Source organism: Trachypithecus francoisi, unplaced genomic scaffold (assembly GCF_009764315.1).
Source record: "Trachypithecus francoisi isolate TF-2019V2 unplaced genomic scaffold, Tfra_2.0 Contig01558, whole genome shotgun sequence".
Taxonomy (NCBI): domain Eukaryota; kingdom Metazoa; phylum Chordata; class Mammalia; order Primates; family Cercopithecidae; genus Trachypithecus; species Trachypithecus francoisi.
The window spans coordinates 5283154-5297750 of NW_022681440.1; the positions used below are offsets into that span (position 1 = coordinate 5283154).

Below are 14597 nucleotides of genomic sequence, written 5' to 3' on the forward strand. Positions count from 1 at the left end.
GATCATGTCAATTTGGAAATCGTTTCTCTGTTCCCACATCCCCTCTCTCCCCGGTCCTCCCTCTCGCTCTCCACACCACTCCCCGAACAGCTCGTTTGGGAAATCTGGGTTTTGGTACTTCGGTTATTTGTGGAGAGGGTTTGATACAGAGGCATACTACTTTAAATAGAAGGAAGATTTAAGAGTCAGAAATTTAAGAGATTACAAATTGTAATAATATGCTTGACGAATTAGCCTACTAGACAGATTACCAAACGGAATGACTATTAACATCAGGGGAATGAGAAAAATAAAAGCGATCCCAAAGCAAATGAGACCTAATACTCCTTATATCATGTTCTGCAAATCCAGGTGAACATGCGAATTCAACCAGAAAAGGGTAAAAGTTCTCAAGTGGTTTTCTTACTTCTAAACTTGTCAGAAACAAAATAATCTGAAAAATTAATGCATATTTAACCTATGAAAAGTGAACTGAAAGTTCCCATGCATTATGTTTTTTAATTGTTCTACAATTCAGGGGTAGAGGCCAAAAAGTGAATAAAACTGAGCCAGTCGTTCGTTGGATTTTTTAAAAAATGAAGAGAAGGTAATGATTTTTACACTAAGATTAAAATCTGCAGTCTGAACAATGTTGGGTAATAATAATCATAAATCGTGTGCAATGCTAAGACATTTCCAAAGCATTCTGACACCTCTCATTTCACCTTGGGAAGTTCGTGGACAAGCACTACCTCCATGGGGAAACTGAGTAAAGACATCACAATGCTGCCCAGCAGTGCGAGCAGGTGAACATAGCCAAACTGGAACCACCACTGCCTCAAGCTCGACGACTTCTGCGCCAGCTCCACACACTCGAGAGACAAACACTGAAGCCCTCATCTGGTTAACTGGAAACGCAGAACTGAGCTCACTGGACCGGGAAGACGGAATCCTCTTCTGACTGGCCCGAACCCGAAGCAGCCCCTGCGGCACGTGGGGCAAGTCAGAGATGAGCGGCCGACTTGACCATGTTAGTGAGGCAGCATACAGATTCTAGAGACTAGATCACCTCTGCAGACTTCCCGTGTTAGACCCTGAGCCTGCTATGTCAGAGCGTACGCTGGCCCCGCAGCTGACGTCAGAGCGTACTCTGGCCCCGCGGCTGATGTCAGAGCGTACGCTGGCCCGGCGGCTGACATCAGAGCTTACGCTGACCCCACAGCAAACATGAACGTGAGATAGAGCATCATGATTTACCGTGTTAAACCCTGAGCCTGCTATGTCAGAGCTTACGCTGGCCCCACGGCTGTCAGAGCTCACGCTGACCCCACGGCTGACGTCAGAGCTCACGCTAACCCCACGGCTGACGTCAGAGCTCACGCTAACCCCGAGGCTGACGTCAGAGCTTACGCTGACCCCCACAGCAAACATGAACGTGAGAGAGAGCATCATGATTTACTGTGTTAAACCCTGAGCCTGCTATGTCAGAGCTTACGCTGGCCCCACGGCTGTCAGAGCTCACGCTGACCCCACGGCTGACGTCAGAGCTCACGCTAACCCCACGGCTGACGTCAGAGCTTACGCTGACCCCACGGCTGTCAGAGCTTACGCTGACCCCACGGCTGACGTCAGAGCTTACGCTGGCCTCACGGCTGATGTCAGAGCTTACGCTGGCCCCACGGCTGACGTCAGAGCTTACGTTGGTCCCACAGCAAACATGAATGTGAGAGCGCGCGTCAGATTTACCGTTAAACCCTGAGCCTGCTAAGTCAGAGCTTACGCTGGCCACACGGCTGACGTCAGAGCTTACGCTGGCCCCACGGCTAGCACGAACGTGAGAGAAAGCGTCACTTACTTGGCTTCGCGTTCGCAACCACGGCCAGGCTCTCAGGCGGGTGAACGGCAAGGTGCCTGCTGTGCTCGCCCGCGCCTGGGCTGCTGCCATACTCGATGGCGTCCACGTGTCCCAGCGGAACGCTCCACTTTAGCAAGTACCTCTGGCTGCTCATCACACGGCTGTCATGAGAGGCGCTGAAACGACCAGAAGATGCCTGTTTTACGAATAATTACGTGGACACGTTATGGTAAGGTTTGTCCCTCAGATACTCAAGTCAGAAACTTTCGATTGCTTAATTGTAACTCTTCGGACTTTCTCACAGGAGTAACTGTGCCTCTGACTTTCTTACAGAATCCCCATTCGCTGCCATAAAGAGGCCTCGAGGTGGATAAGATACAGTGCAGGGAAGAGCCGCACAGGGACGGATCTCCCAGAAGCGCCGAGGTTTTCCCTAAAGGCTTAAAAGGAAGCAGCTCGGTGCTTGCTGATGACTCGGAGCAAAGGTGCTCGATTCCCAGGAAGTCTCCTATGTGGATAGAGATATTCTCTGGTGGTTTCCTAAGAGTTAACTCTCAGATTCCTGCTTTACTCTTTTATGGTTACACCATAACCATTTTAATAGAATCAAATCATACCATTATACTCCATGACTAAAATATGTATCAAGTGTACAGAAATTGAACAGAAAAAAAAAAAAACCTATGACTTATACAGCTTATTTTCTTCTTTTATCATAAATAGAACATATACGTGAAGAAACACAAAACACGTATGTACGGTCTAGTGGAAACAGCCTGCATCAATATCTGTGTAGCTGCCACTAAGGCCAAGGCTGTGACATTGCCAGCATTCCTGCAGTCCCAGGCGCTCAGGAAATCCCACCCTCCAGAATCAACCATTATTCTCACTTAGTGATCATCACGTTTTGCTTTTCAAGATATTGCTGTTAAAAATCAAAGTGTGGTAAGAATAACCAAAATGCTGGGTGCTATGCATTGGACTAAGCACCTGACTTGCTGGGAGCCTGTCTGCACCCACACTCTCCAGTTCCCTCTTATACCAGAGCACTCTGCCCTCCATGACGACATCTAGTCCATACAGAAAGGGAAAAGAGGAAGAATAATTCAGACACAGTAAGAGGAAAGACGGATTGTATTCCGTGAATTAGACTGTGCCTCCAATTTAGTAAAAGAGAAATGCCCATGAGTTCTTACCAAAATTTCGATTCCTCCTTTTTGAATGTAAAAATCTCCATCCCTACGGAGGAGGTTTAGAATCTTAATTTCCACAGGGCTGACCAAAGGGTCCTTGGGGGCTATATGAACGAAAATGGGTTCTCATCTCATCACCTTCGGGCAGTGTCACTGAAAATCTCACACTGACGACACGTCCATGGGAAATGATTGTGACTCACCACCGCACTTCGCAAAAAAAGAAATTCAAGCCCTGTCATCGTGGGAAAGGCAGGGGTATTATTTTAAGGAATCTAGCAGTAAGCACGGCTGAGTTACTTCTAAAGTATCCATTTTAATTCATCTTTAAAGTACACCACTTCTGTCAGTGTGAGAATTTTAAATCTACTTAAAACTGCCCAAGAGCCAAGTGTGTCCTGGCGCTCCCCAACAGCAGCCCGGGGTGGGGGGGGGGACGGTTCTGGAGCAGGGGTCAGCGTCAGACAAACATTGATTATGAATGCGGAAAAGACTCAACAAGGACCATTATATTTGTGCAGGGCTTTGCTGTTTACAAGGTCATTTCACTTCTATGATCTTGTCTCCCAGGGCAGGTGGGACAAGCATTCATGTCCCCAACTTAACACATCATGTTGGCCAACTTGCAGGTGAGGAGCTGGGTGGATTCAGCCACACTGGGGCCGCTTCATTGAACGCTAACTTTCCAGGTGTTACGCGGAGAGGGGGGTCCTGGGACAGTTAAACTTGGAAGCCATCCTGCTAAGTGATAAACACCATTAGTCTCCACACTGTGGGAAGCACCTCATAAGATAACACCAGGGAAACGGGTGGAGACACCTTACTCTGCATCCTCGCAATTCTAAGCATCCTCTCAATTCTAAGCATCCTCTCAAACAGCCCACACCTGGAGTTCTCCAGCTGCGACCTCCCACGGCCTCACTCTGTCAGCTCCTCTCCAACGCAGGGTGCTGCGGGCTTTGCTTCTGCACATGGAAGGTAGGTGGCCTGTGGCTGTCGCCAGGTATCCACAGTGAAGGCCGAGCCATGGGATATGAGTCAAATGAACAGGGTTCTTTCTCTTACAAGGAGGAGTATCATTAAAGACTTGTATATATATATTTTTGGACTTATTTTCTAGCTGCCACAAAGTAAGTGAGGATGATGAGAGGCAACAATGAAAATCTGTCGCTCACGGGCAGTGCCGTGTGCCAGGTGACCTGCGGCAGCTTAATGAATGTCCTCGCCTTGACCCCTGAAGAGCCCTGCGAGAGTGTACCACCAGACTCATTATTTTATGATCAACCCTATTGCACGAATGAGGAGTCTGAGGCCTAGTCAGAGCGGGTAATTTTCAGAGTTCAGAGAAGGTGGAGCTGGAGTTTACACTAAGGAGTCCGACTCCTGAGGGTTGACCTGCACACCCTCGCTGCCTGGGTCTCTAAGGCAAGGTGAGGAGGGCAGGCAGATATATCCAGCCGCTGGAAAATGGGGGTGACAGGCATGAAAAATAGGGCATATTTAGTGGTGTACTGGCAAATGTTTAAAGCTGGCTCTCACTGGGAGGACAGGCTCCTAACACGTTGTGTTGGGCAAATTCCGTGGTGTAAATGCTCCCGTGTGGATGACTTCAAGCTACCAAATGTTTAGCAATTGGCTGTCAAAACTCCGGACGACAGAACGCTTGACTCTTGCAAGACATGACGAATTGCCACCATGTTCACTGGCATTATTTTCTATAGCACCAGGAGCGTTATAGTTAATTTTATATGAATTCCCTTATCATCTACCTATATTTGAAGACCTTTTAACTTCTCACATATCCTTATCTAACTACAATATTCCATGTGTTGGAGAACGATTCTGATGTAAAACTATTTTAAGTGAAAATAACTCATTTTCTTGGTTTACAATAAATATGAATATACCCCCACTTTATTATATTTAAACATTCATCAAAAATATATTTATAGAGAAGCAGGTAAAGAGAGAATTTAAACCATAAGAAAAATAACTCTTGAATTATTTAAGAAGGTTATGAAGAAATTCAATTTAGTTTCTAGTTCCACCATCAGCCCTGTTTAAAGAGTATATAAACCTCTACGTACTTAACTTCTACTAACAGTGACTTGGTGACTTACATTGAATCTATTTAAAAATAAGCTTGCTTATTATAAGGGTTCCCTTAGTCACAGGACTAAGCTTTGGCACAAAAAACCAGTTCGGTCTGAGTGACAGAATTAACAAAGTCACTTATGTGCCCTTAGGCAAAGGTAACATGTAATGATAGGACTACTATAGAGAATTAAATGCGCTTACCGTGAGCTGACGGTGGCACACATTAACACATCATTTAACATGAAGACTCGGCGTTCTTTGGTTTTAACAATCTCTCCTCTGTCGTTGTAAACTGTTTCTATCATATCATCAGATCGAATGAGGTATCGGCTTCCACTGCTGAGAAGCTAGACATTCAAAACACAGCGCAGGGACCACAGTTGAGTGTACCCAGAAAAGAAAAAGACAAGGAAAAGTCTGGTATGGAGTCTGAGGGTGACTCTTCCAAACTGAGCGCTTTACGGAAATCGTTCCTATGTTCACCGTGACTGCGCCGAACATCCACCTGCTTCCTCACAGACTTTCACTGCACAGTCGGCCCTCCCGCGATTTAAACACATTAACCAGGAACAGTGAGGAATGGAAGGAATTGTTTCGTAATTTTACTTTTCCCTAAGTCAACCTAATTAAGCATAGTTCAATGACTATCTTAACTTCTCCATGTAGGCCATATTTTACTTCACTGAGCCAAACCAAAACCATCAGTTCTTCAGAAAGACACTTTGTATGAACCAAGACAATGGCATGCGATGTGGAAGTCAGACTACTTTTTTTGTTTGTTTGTTCTGAGACCGAGCCTCGCTCTGTTACCCAGGCTGCAGTGCAGTGGCACAATCTCAGCTCACTGCAACCTCCACCCCCTGGGTTCAATTGATTCTCATGCCTCAGCCACTCGAGTAGCTGGGACCACAGATGTGCGCCACCACACCCAGCTAGTTGGTTTCTTTTCGTATTTTTAGTAGAGATGGGGTTTCGTTATGTTGGTCAGGCTGGTCTAGAACTCCTGACCTCAAGTGACCCACCCACCTCGGCCTCCAAAAAGGCTGGGATTACAGGCGTGAGCCACCGCACTCGGCCAATACTTACAACAATTCAGCCCACAAGAAAACAGAGCCCTCAGCCCCGGTGGTCTGTGCTATCTTTTGATTCTAAATCCACACTGCTGCCCAGCTCTGAGCAACCAGTGAGACACCCGCCTCCCTGACTGTCCTTGCCGAGCGCACGATGGGAATGATGGCAACAAGGGAATGATGAGGCATGTGCATGACACTCAGGGTGAAGCATCATCACTCTTCCTGGGCTTCTGGGCTTGCTCTGTGCCCCACGTGTATTCAGAGTTCAAGTGCCACAGGGAGCGTGATTTTAAATAACATCAACCATGTCAAGAATATAACTGAATACAATTTGCTGCTTATAAATGTTCCTACATAAACCATTTGGAGAATTGGGGAAAACGTGTGGCTTCAAGTGTATTACCATAAAGTTCACACAGTTAAATTACTGAATGTCATAGTAACATAAGAAACTACTCCTAATGACAAAACAAACAGTGATTTTAGCAACAATGAATATTAGATGCAATAACTTAACACAGTTCATACACATTACCTTCTCCCTGTGAGCCAGGGCCTTCAACGAATACGGGAAAGCTCACAGAAAACCAGAGTACTGCTGCAGACAAGCAGTTACGTAAGCATCAAGCTGAAATGCAGCCTCGCAAATGAAATGCCACCCTCTGGATCCTGCATCTCTTTTGGGGGTCAATACAGCTTAGCCCATGCATAGGTGAAGACAAAAAATGTTTGTGATTTTTTTTTTTGGAAACAGGGTCTGGCTCCGTCACCCAGGCTGGAGTGCAGCAGCTCAATAACAGCTGACCGCAGTCTGGACCTTCCAGGCTCAAGCAATCCTCCGGCCTCAGCCTCCCAAGTAGCTCGGACTATAGGCATGCCACAGTGCCCAGTTAATTTTTTTTTTTTTTTTTTTTTTTTTAGATATGGGGTTTCACTATCATGCCCAGGCTGGTCTCAAACTCCTGGGCTCCAGTGATCTTCCCACCTCAGCCTCCCAAAGTGCTGGGTTTACAGGTGTGAGCCACTGTGCCCAGCCTGTAAATATTTTTTTCAGCTTTAACTATTACTATCTGAAATTAGATAGTTATTTTGAAAGCAAAATTAAGCTAAAAGGGTTGCTCTTAACCTCTTGGGAGGTCCTGGATCCATCTGAGGGTCTGAAGAATGTATGAGTCTCTTTCCTAAGAAAATGCAGACAGGCTGTTAAGGTTTTACATACCATTTCCACATTGGGGTGACTCTCCCAAAGGCCTCCATCCACCCCAGTTAAGAACTCTGGGCTAAGGGAATTACTCCCAACGTTCCAAAAGATTAGTATTGCTGGATAACGACGGCTTATTAGTACAAAGCAAAAATCATTTTGGAATAGAGTTGAAGAAAACCTCTCTCAACCTTGTTCAGGTATCTTTCGTTTATGGCTTTGGCTATTTGCTTAACTTCACAGCGTTGATCAGCATCTCTCTTTCTTTCATTTAACTTCTCTGCCAGTGTTTCGAGCTCTGTCAGGGCCATCTGAAGAGGCAGCCTGTCGGGGTGGCCTTTGGAAGTGTTCTTCAGCATGTCCTACAAGCAACAAGGGAGAGGTGGGCGGTTACCACGTGCGCACTCCCAGTGCAAAGACAGTCACGTCACCTGCCAGCCGACGATGGAAAGGAGGCAGTGGCATCCGTCATCCTGGGGAAAAATAAAGTCAGTTCTTGGGAAGGGATGATGAGCTGAGTGAGTCATGACTTGGCTGAACATCTGAACAGCTTCCTTTGCAAAAACAAAATCGAAAAAATAGCTCTGTGCAATAAAAAACACGCTAAATATGAACATATCACAATCTCAGAACTGCCGTGCGCTTGGAATGATGCTCATGATGATGAGAGATTGTCCTTCTCAAGTTGAGTCAGACAGATGAACCCACGCACAGATGGGTCCAGCTACTTTCTTCAAAAGATCAGTCTCCCAATTTCCAATGTGCAGGAGTTCTGTGGTGCCGAATACTGCACCCATGGCACCAACTCACAACAGGATCAAGTCTCTTTCACACTGACAAAGGAACCTGATTTTAGGGCAGCAAAGATGCATGACACAATCATGGTGGGTCCATGTCACTGAACGTTCATCCAAACCCACCGAATGCACAGCACAGGGGTACATCCTCCTGTGACTGCAGCTGCTGGGCAGTGGCTGCATGGCCACGCAGGCTCCTGGTTGTCACAAATGCACTCTGGCGGAGATGTTGCGGAGGGGGGAGGTGGGTGGCGCTGTGCATGTTAGGGGAGGGGCAGTTGGGAAATTTCTGTACTTTCCACTCAATTTTGCTGTGACCCTAAAATGTCTCTTAAAAAGTCGTCTTTAAAAAAAGGGAGTTGAGCTACCTCTTCTCCCAGTTAAGGTTTCAGATAAGCACAAGGAGGTCAAAGGGAGGGTATGTGGCACAAATCAGCAACAACTGCCAGCAAAAAATGATGCACTGCTGTCAATCACAGGATAAACTTTAATAGGCAATAACAAAAGGACACTTTCGGCCGGGCGCGGTGGCTCAAGCCTGTAATCCCAGCACTTTGGGAGGCCGAGACGGGCGGATCACAAGGTCAGGAGATCGAGACCATTCTGGCTAACACGGTGAAACCCCGTCTCTACCAAAAAAATACAAAAAATTAGCCGGGCGTGGTGGCGGTGCCTGTAGTCCCAGCTACTCCGGAGGCTGAGGCAGGAGAATGGCGGGAACCCGGGAGGCGGAGCTTGCAGTGAGCTGAGATCACGCCACTGCACTCCAGCCTGGGCGACAGAGCAAGACTCCTTCTCAAAAAAAAAAACACAAAAGGACACTTTCGTCACCTTGGTTTTATGCAGGGCCTTTTGTTTCCCGGCTTGCGTTCACATTTGACACGCTGATGTTTGCTGAAGGGGCAAACGTGAACTTGAAACACTTTCTCAGAATTAAATGTGGTTCTGCAATGAGATCTCAGGGACACGGGGAGAGGAGCTTCACACACCGGGGCCTGGCGGGGGTGCAGGGTGAGGGGACGGAGAGCATTGAGACAAATACCTAATGCACGCGGGGCTTAAAACCTAGATAACGGGTTGACAAGATGCAGTAACCCACCATGGCACATGTATACCTATGGAACAAACCTGCACATTCTGCACACGTATCCCAGAACTTTGAGTGAAAAAAATGTGGTTCTGCATCTTGCCTACCAACTTTTACATGTTTATAGGAATATTAGCAGTCATGGAATCCAACAGTGTGCTTTTTAAACTATTTTTTAAAATCTGGAAAGGATGCTGCATAAATGATCAAATGTTTCCAGTTTGTAGTGAATATAAACAATTCTATACATTTGTTTCCTATGAGTCACAACGAATTCTATCAAGGCAAAAAAGAACAATCTTAACACTAGTTCTGCATCAAAACCGCACACCGGCGGTGGCACCAGGGACTCGGCGTGCGATGGAGACAGCAGCCGGCACACGGTGGAGTCCAGCATGCTGTGGGGCCGCTGAGCACAGCCAGGAACATCTGCTGAGCCGGCAGCCTCCCGAGGAGGCCCAGGGAAGGAGAAAAGTGAAATTTCTCAATGCTGTTTTTACCAGAAATTGTTACTTATCTCTGCACAACAACAGAGAGAAACAGGTAGCTGGGATAAAGACAGACAAATGTCACACACGGCTGATGGATGTTTCTGGATCCATGGGAGAAACTGACAGTCCCAGCAAAGCCAGGGTGAGCCAGCTTCACTGCCTGAGCCAGGGGACAGCTGTGGCTTCACAGCACCTGTCTTAGAAAGAAGGTCTGGGAGCGCTAACCAGGAAAAATGCAGGCAGGATCGGAAAGTAGAGACCAGGAGAGTCACTGGGATGAAGGGGACAGAGGGTGTCCAGGCCCCTCAGCACTGTGTCCCCATCCACCTACACACAGCACACGGACCACAGCGGAAGGCAGGAGGGAGGGTATGTGCTTGTACCTGCTGACTCTCTGCAGCCCATCTCCTTGCCCAATCCCAGGTGCCCTGAGCACCCACACCTGAGGCAGGGCCCCTGAGGCACAACCGCGTAATGACCAGATGCAGACACCACCTTGTCTCCAACTGTGCTTCTTCCAAAGCACGTGGACCCACCTGCTCCCCTCCGAGAACACTCTAGGATGCGCCAGCATTTCATCAAATGTGGGCAAAAAGTGTCCCTGAGGGAAACTGCTGGGCACATCTAGGACCTGCAATTTGTTTTTTCAGATCAAGGCAAAGACCATTTTCTGCTTCGGGGGCAACAAACCCTGTGTGGGAAATTCTAAGGAGGGTCTCTTGAGGCAAGGAGGGAGGAGGACAGGCACAGCTGTGTGCACACTGACCTACGTAACTGCTGGTGATGATATGGAAGAGCACGCTGAGTCTTTCTAAATGCAAGTCTTTTGACTTAAACTCAGAATTCCAGTTACGTAATAAACTCAAGAATTTGGGTGTCAAAAGGCGGACGGAAATGTGGGAGCTGCTTGGGTTCCTCAAGTCCCGGTAGAGGCTTTTCCCTGCGGTTCTCTCTGCTGTTCCCTTTCCAGCAGCCCCGCCCACAACTTCTGTCTAAAAAGAACACACCTCGGAAAAAACCTAGGCAAAAGTAGTTACTTACTTACTTACTTGTAGTTACTTACTTACATTTAACCAAAACCTAACAAGCGCGTTTGAAAATTATATCCACATTTAATAAATCAAAAAAAATTTAAAAACTATTCTGATATGTCATAGAAAGCCAACAGTGGGTGTGACCTCACAACACAGTCAGCGCTTGCTGTCATCCCTGGTGACCAGGAACCAGCCAGGGACTCACTGGCGCATCGCTAAACACAGGGCATGTGGGCCGGTTCACCCGTATGGTTTAGGAGGCGACACAGGGTGTGTGGGCTGGTTCCCCTCGTATGGTTTAGGAGGTGACTGTAGCCTTGCCTCTGGCCCCTTCACAGCCTGGTGACACCCTCCCAGCTGTGGCTGAATAACTAACATCTAATAGGCAGCCTGACCCTGTTCCTCCCAAGCGCCAGCCTCCCTCTCACGAGGAAGCTCATTCATCACGTCCGTGGCTGCTTGCCAGAAGGCCAACAGCGTCTCACACGTATTAGGACTCAGGACATGTTTGTCAGCTGAAGAAATAAAACACACTTTGAATATTTTGATTTTGGGAAAAAAACCAGCTTTTGCTATTAATGCTCTAATACAGGCAAACTGTACATTGTTAAAAATATAAGCGAGAGGATAAAATTAACATGACCCATCAACATAACCACGGAAAGAGTCCATGTTGATATTTTAGTATGTATCCTTTTTCACACTTTTATGACTACTTTTATTTAAAAAGAATGTGCCACGGATTTGGTTGATCAAAAATAAATATAAAAACCTCAGTGGAAGGGGACTTGACACTATTTCCCCGGTGCCAGTTCATTTCTGGCAATGATTCCACCAGTTCATCTTAATCAGCTCTAATAAGCAGGCAGGCAAAGCAGAGTCCTCTGATTTAATTAGAAAAAGCAAGCTGAGTAATCATTGAAAAATCAACACAGGCAGAGGCCAGCATGGACTCTCCTTTGAAATATCCTCCCTGGAGGCATGGCATTCATTTAAATAAAATGGGTGCTGAGCCCCCATACCTACAGGGTCACCTGGGCTTCAGGGTATGTGGGAAGGTCAGAAAATGAGCGGGCAACCACACATCGCATCAGACATCACCTAGGGGCCATCCGCTGTGAGACGTCATGTCAGCACATGACCTAGAGGCTGTCCGCTGTGAGACGTCATGTCAGCACATGACCTAGAGGCTGTCCGCTGTGAGATGTCATGTCAGCACATGACCTAGAGGCTGTCCGCTGTGAGACGTCATGTCAGCACATGACCTAGAGGCTGTCTGCTGTGAGATGTCATATCAGCACTCAGAACAGGCCTTCTGTTCACAGTCACAGGTATCCAATTGAGAATCCTTAGTTTAGAAAAATGAGGGTCCCGTGGAAAGTGTCTTCACCATTGCGGCATCTCCCTCGGTGATGTGCTGTTAAATCAGTGATGGGTATGTTTTGTTTAAATCTATTCTTAGCTTTCCAAGCCTGTCCATCCCCTCTGGGCACAGAAGCAAGAATCATTTTTCATGTGATTCTAGACCAGACACAGGCACACTGGAGAAGGGAGCTGTGACCTGTGGGCCACTGATAACCGAGCCCTGCAGCCCCCCCAGTGCTGGGGCCCCACGAGACAGCGCATGTGGCAGGCCAGGGCCCATGGACACCCCTCCCGCAGCCCATCCATCCCCTCTGTCCCCCAAGGCCGGCCTCGCAGGCACTGGGCCCTACAGCTGCCCCTGGAGTAGGGTGACTCTCCGCAGGTCTCCACCTGCCTCTACCCCCCACCTCCTGTAACTGCCTAGAGAGGAGATGGGGAGACCCAAGGGGTGGCCACTCCAAAGTGGAGGAACAGATGCCATTTTCAAATGAATCATGGACAAGCTGGAGGACTAGCCTGAGGTGGCCACCGTGAAGCACTTACCTGGAGCAGGAGGATGAACTGTGGGAACCTCTGGATGGGCTTCATCATCAGGCTATAGAGCGTGGTTCGGTCAGGACTGGCCTCCTGTTCCTGCTGTGGGGAAAGGCACTGGGGTCACCTCCCCGTGGGGCTGCCATGCCCTCCCTGCCTCTGGGGCCACCTCCTCCCCACCACACTGAACACCCGGGAAAGTCAAAAGCCTGCACCTTGTCTTCAGCTACAAGAAGAAACTTGGCCAAATGCCTTCCAGCCGCTTTCTGCACCTGCTCTAGGGGCTCCCGCTTTGCTGCAGGGGGCGGGCTCACGTGTCGGCCTCAGCTCCCGGGGTTAATTCCCCAGGCCAGGGGACCGGGTAGATTCCAGGGCGTGTCCTTGGGTGTCTGTGTTCTGGCCATAGTGGGCCCCTAGAAAAGGCTGGCAACCTCTTCTGGTGCCATGGGCAGAAGGACGTCCTGGAGGCTGAGGGCTCCTCTCCCTGAGCACATCGGGGATGCACAGTGGGGCCATTTGCTACCGAGGCTGTTGGGCACTGTTGACCTGGGGGGAGTCTCCAATTCCCTCCACTGAGGGGGCTGCGCAGTGAAGAGGGCAGACAGCACAGACCCGGCTGTGCCCCGGCCTCTCAGCTCACAGGGCACCTGACTCTTGGGGGCTCAGGTCCTGGAGCTATGAAATGGGATGAGAGAGTCTATCTCCCAAGGCCGCATGGCAGCCGCCGAGCTGAGGAGTGGGCACCGCAGTCACGGCCACGGCTGACATTGAAACTACAACAAAATCCCCAGAGGGAGTGCGCTCTTAAGTGAGTCCATGTTTTCTTTCCCCAAGAGAAAGAGATGGGGCCCTAGCCAAAGGACAGAGCCCACAACTGTCCAGAGTGGGAACTGCGATCCAATCCCTTAGGACGAGCCCACAACTGTCCAGAGTGGGAACTGCAATCCAATCCCTTAGGACGAGCCCACAACTGTCCAGAGTGGGAACTGCGATCCGATCCCTTAGGACAGAGCCCACAACTGTCCAGAGTGGGAACTGCGATCCGATCCCTTAGGACAGAGCCCACAACTGTCCAGAGTGGGAACTGCGATCCGATCCCTTAGGACGAGCCCACAACTGTCCAGAGTGGGAACTGCGATCCGATCCCTTAGGGCAGAGCCCACAACTGTCCAGAGTGGGAACTGCAATCCGATCCCTTAGCAAACCTTGATGGGCCACAGACTGTGTTCCAGCAGGAGCAGGAGCCGCCGTGCTGGATAAGGCAGAGGGAAAATATTCCAGCTTCAATGACACGTTGCTGTGGGCGAGAATACTTGCCCTGTGTTCACTCGCTCCAGGTAGCAGCAGTTTCCAAGAAACAGTCCAAGTAACAAGAACACACTTTGTCCCCAGGGTTTATCATGCAAATGAGGGGCTCCAAAAAGGAGACTCAGTTCCGGGATGTCTTTGAAGGGGGTTTCAGCCTGGTTCATTGTGCAGTAAACTGTCAGAACACAGCCTGGGACACGCATCCCATGACTGGGGAAGCCCTGTCTGCCTGCTGATTAAATAACACTCGCCCACACCTGCCTGAGGATGTGCTCCCCATCACTGCCAGGTCAGAGACCACTGAGGAAGGCCGTCAGCGCTGTCCTCAGCATCGCGGGGAACACAGCCTGCATCCCCCTCGGGTAGGGCCCGTTCCAGGCTCTGACTCTCCAGACCGGTGCCTATCCCCGATCCCAAAGAGGCCTGGAATTGAGAGGTTTGGTTTCTTTGATTCCTAATACCATACTGAAGGACAGGGAGGAAAAGGTAACTTTGGGATCTGATCTTGACTTCTTTTTTTGGGATCTGATTTTAACTTTCTTTCTGTCTATCCACTGATATGCTTTTAAGGATGTGCAAATAA

At 48.7% G+C, this 14597-nt stretch overlaps 1 protein-coding gene and 1 long non-coding RNA gene across 6 annotated transcripts in view; one reads left to right on the forward strand and one right to left on the reverse strand.

Annotated features, from left to right (window-relative positions):
- ARHGEF10 (Rho guanine nucleotide exchange factor 10) overlaps positions 1-14597 on the reverse strand; it is a 135454-nt gene that overhangs the window by 52235 nt on the left and 68622 nt on the right. For all 5 annotated transcript variants that reach the window (XM_033177668.1, XM_033177671.1, XM_033177666.1 and 2 more), the window contains 4 exons: positions 12716-12808; positions 7590-7760; positions 5326-5471; positions 1835-2010 (listed from right to left, as the gene is read on the reverse strand). In XM_033177668.1, coding sequence (XP_033033559.1) covers positions 1835-2010; positions 5326-5471; positions 7590-7760; positions 12716-12808 — 586 coding nt within the window. The remainder of the gene's footprint in view (positions 1-1834; positions 2011-5325; positions 5472-7589; positions 7761-12715; positions 12809-14597) is intronic.
- LOC117063853 lies at positions 1967-2944 on the forward strand. Its single transcript, XR_004429126.1, has 3 exons — positions 1967-2063; positions 2168-2319; positions 2558-2944. It is a non-coding gene; the product is annotated as an uncharacterized LOC117063853 (long non-coding RNA).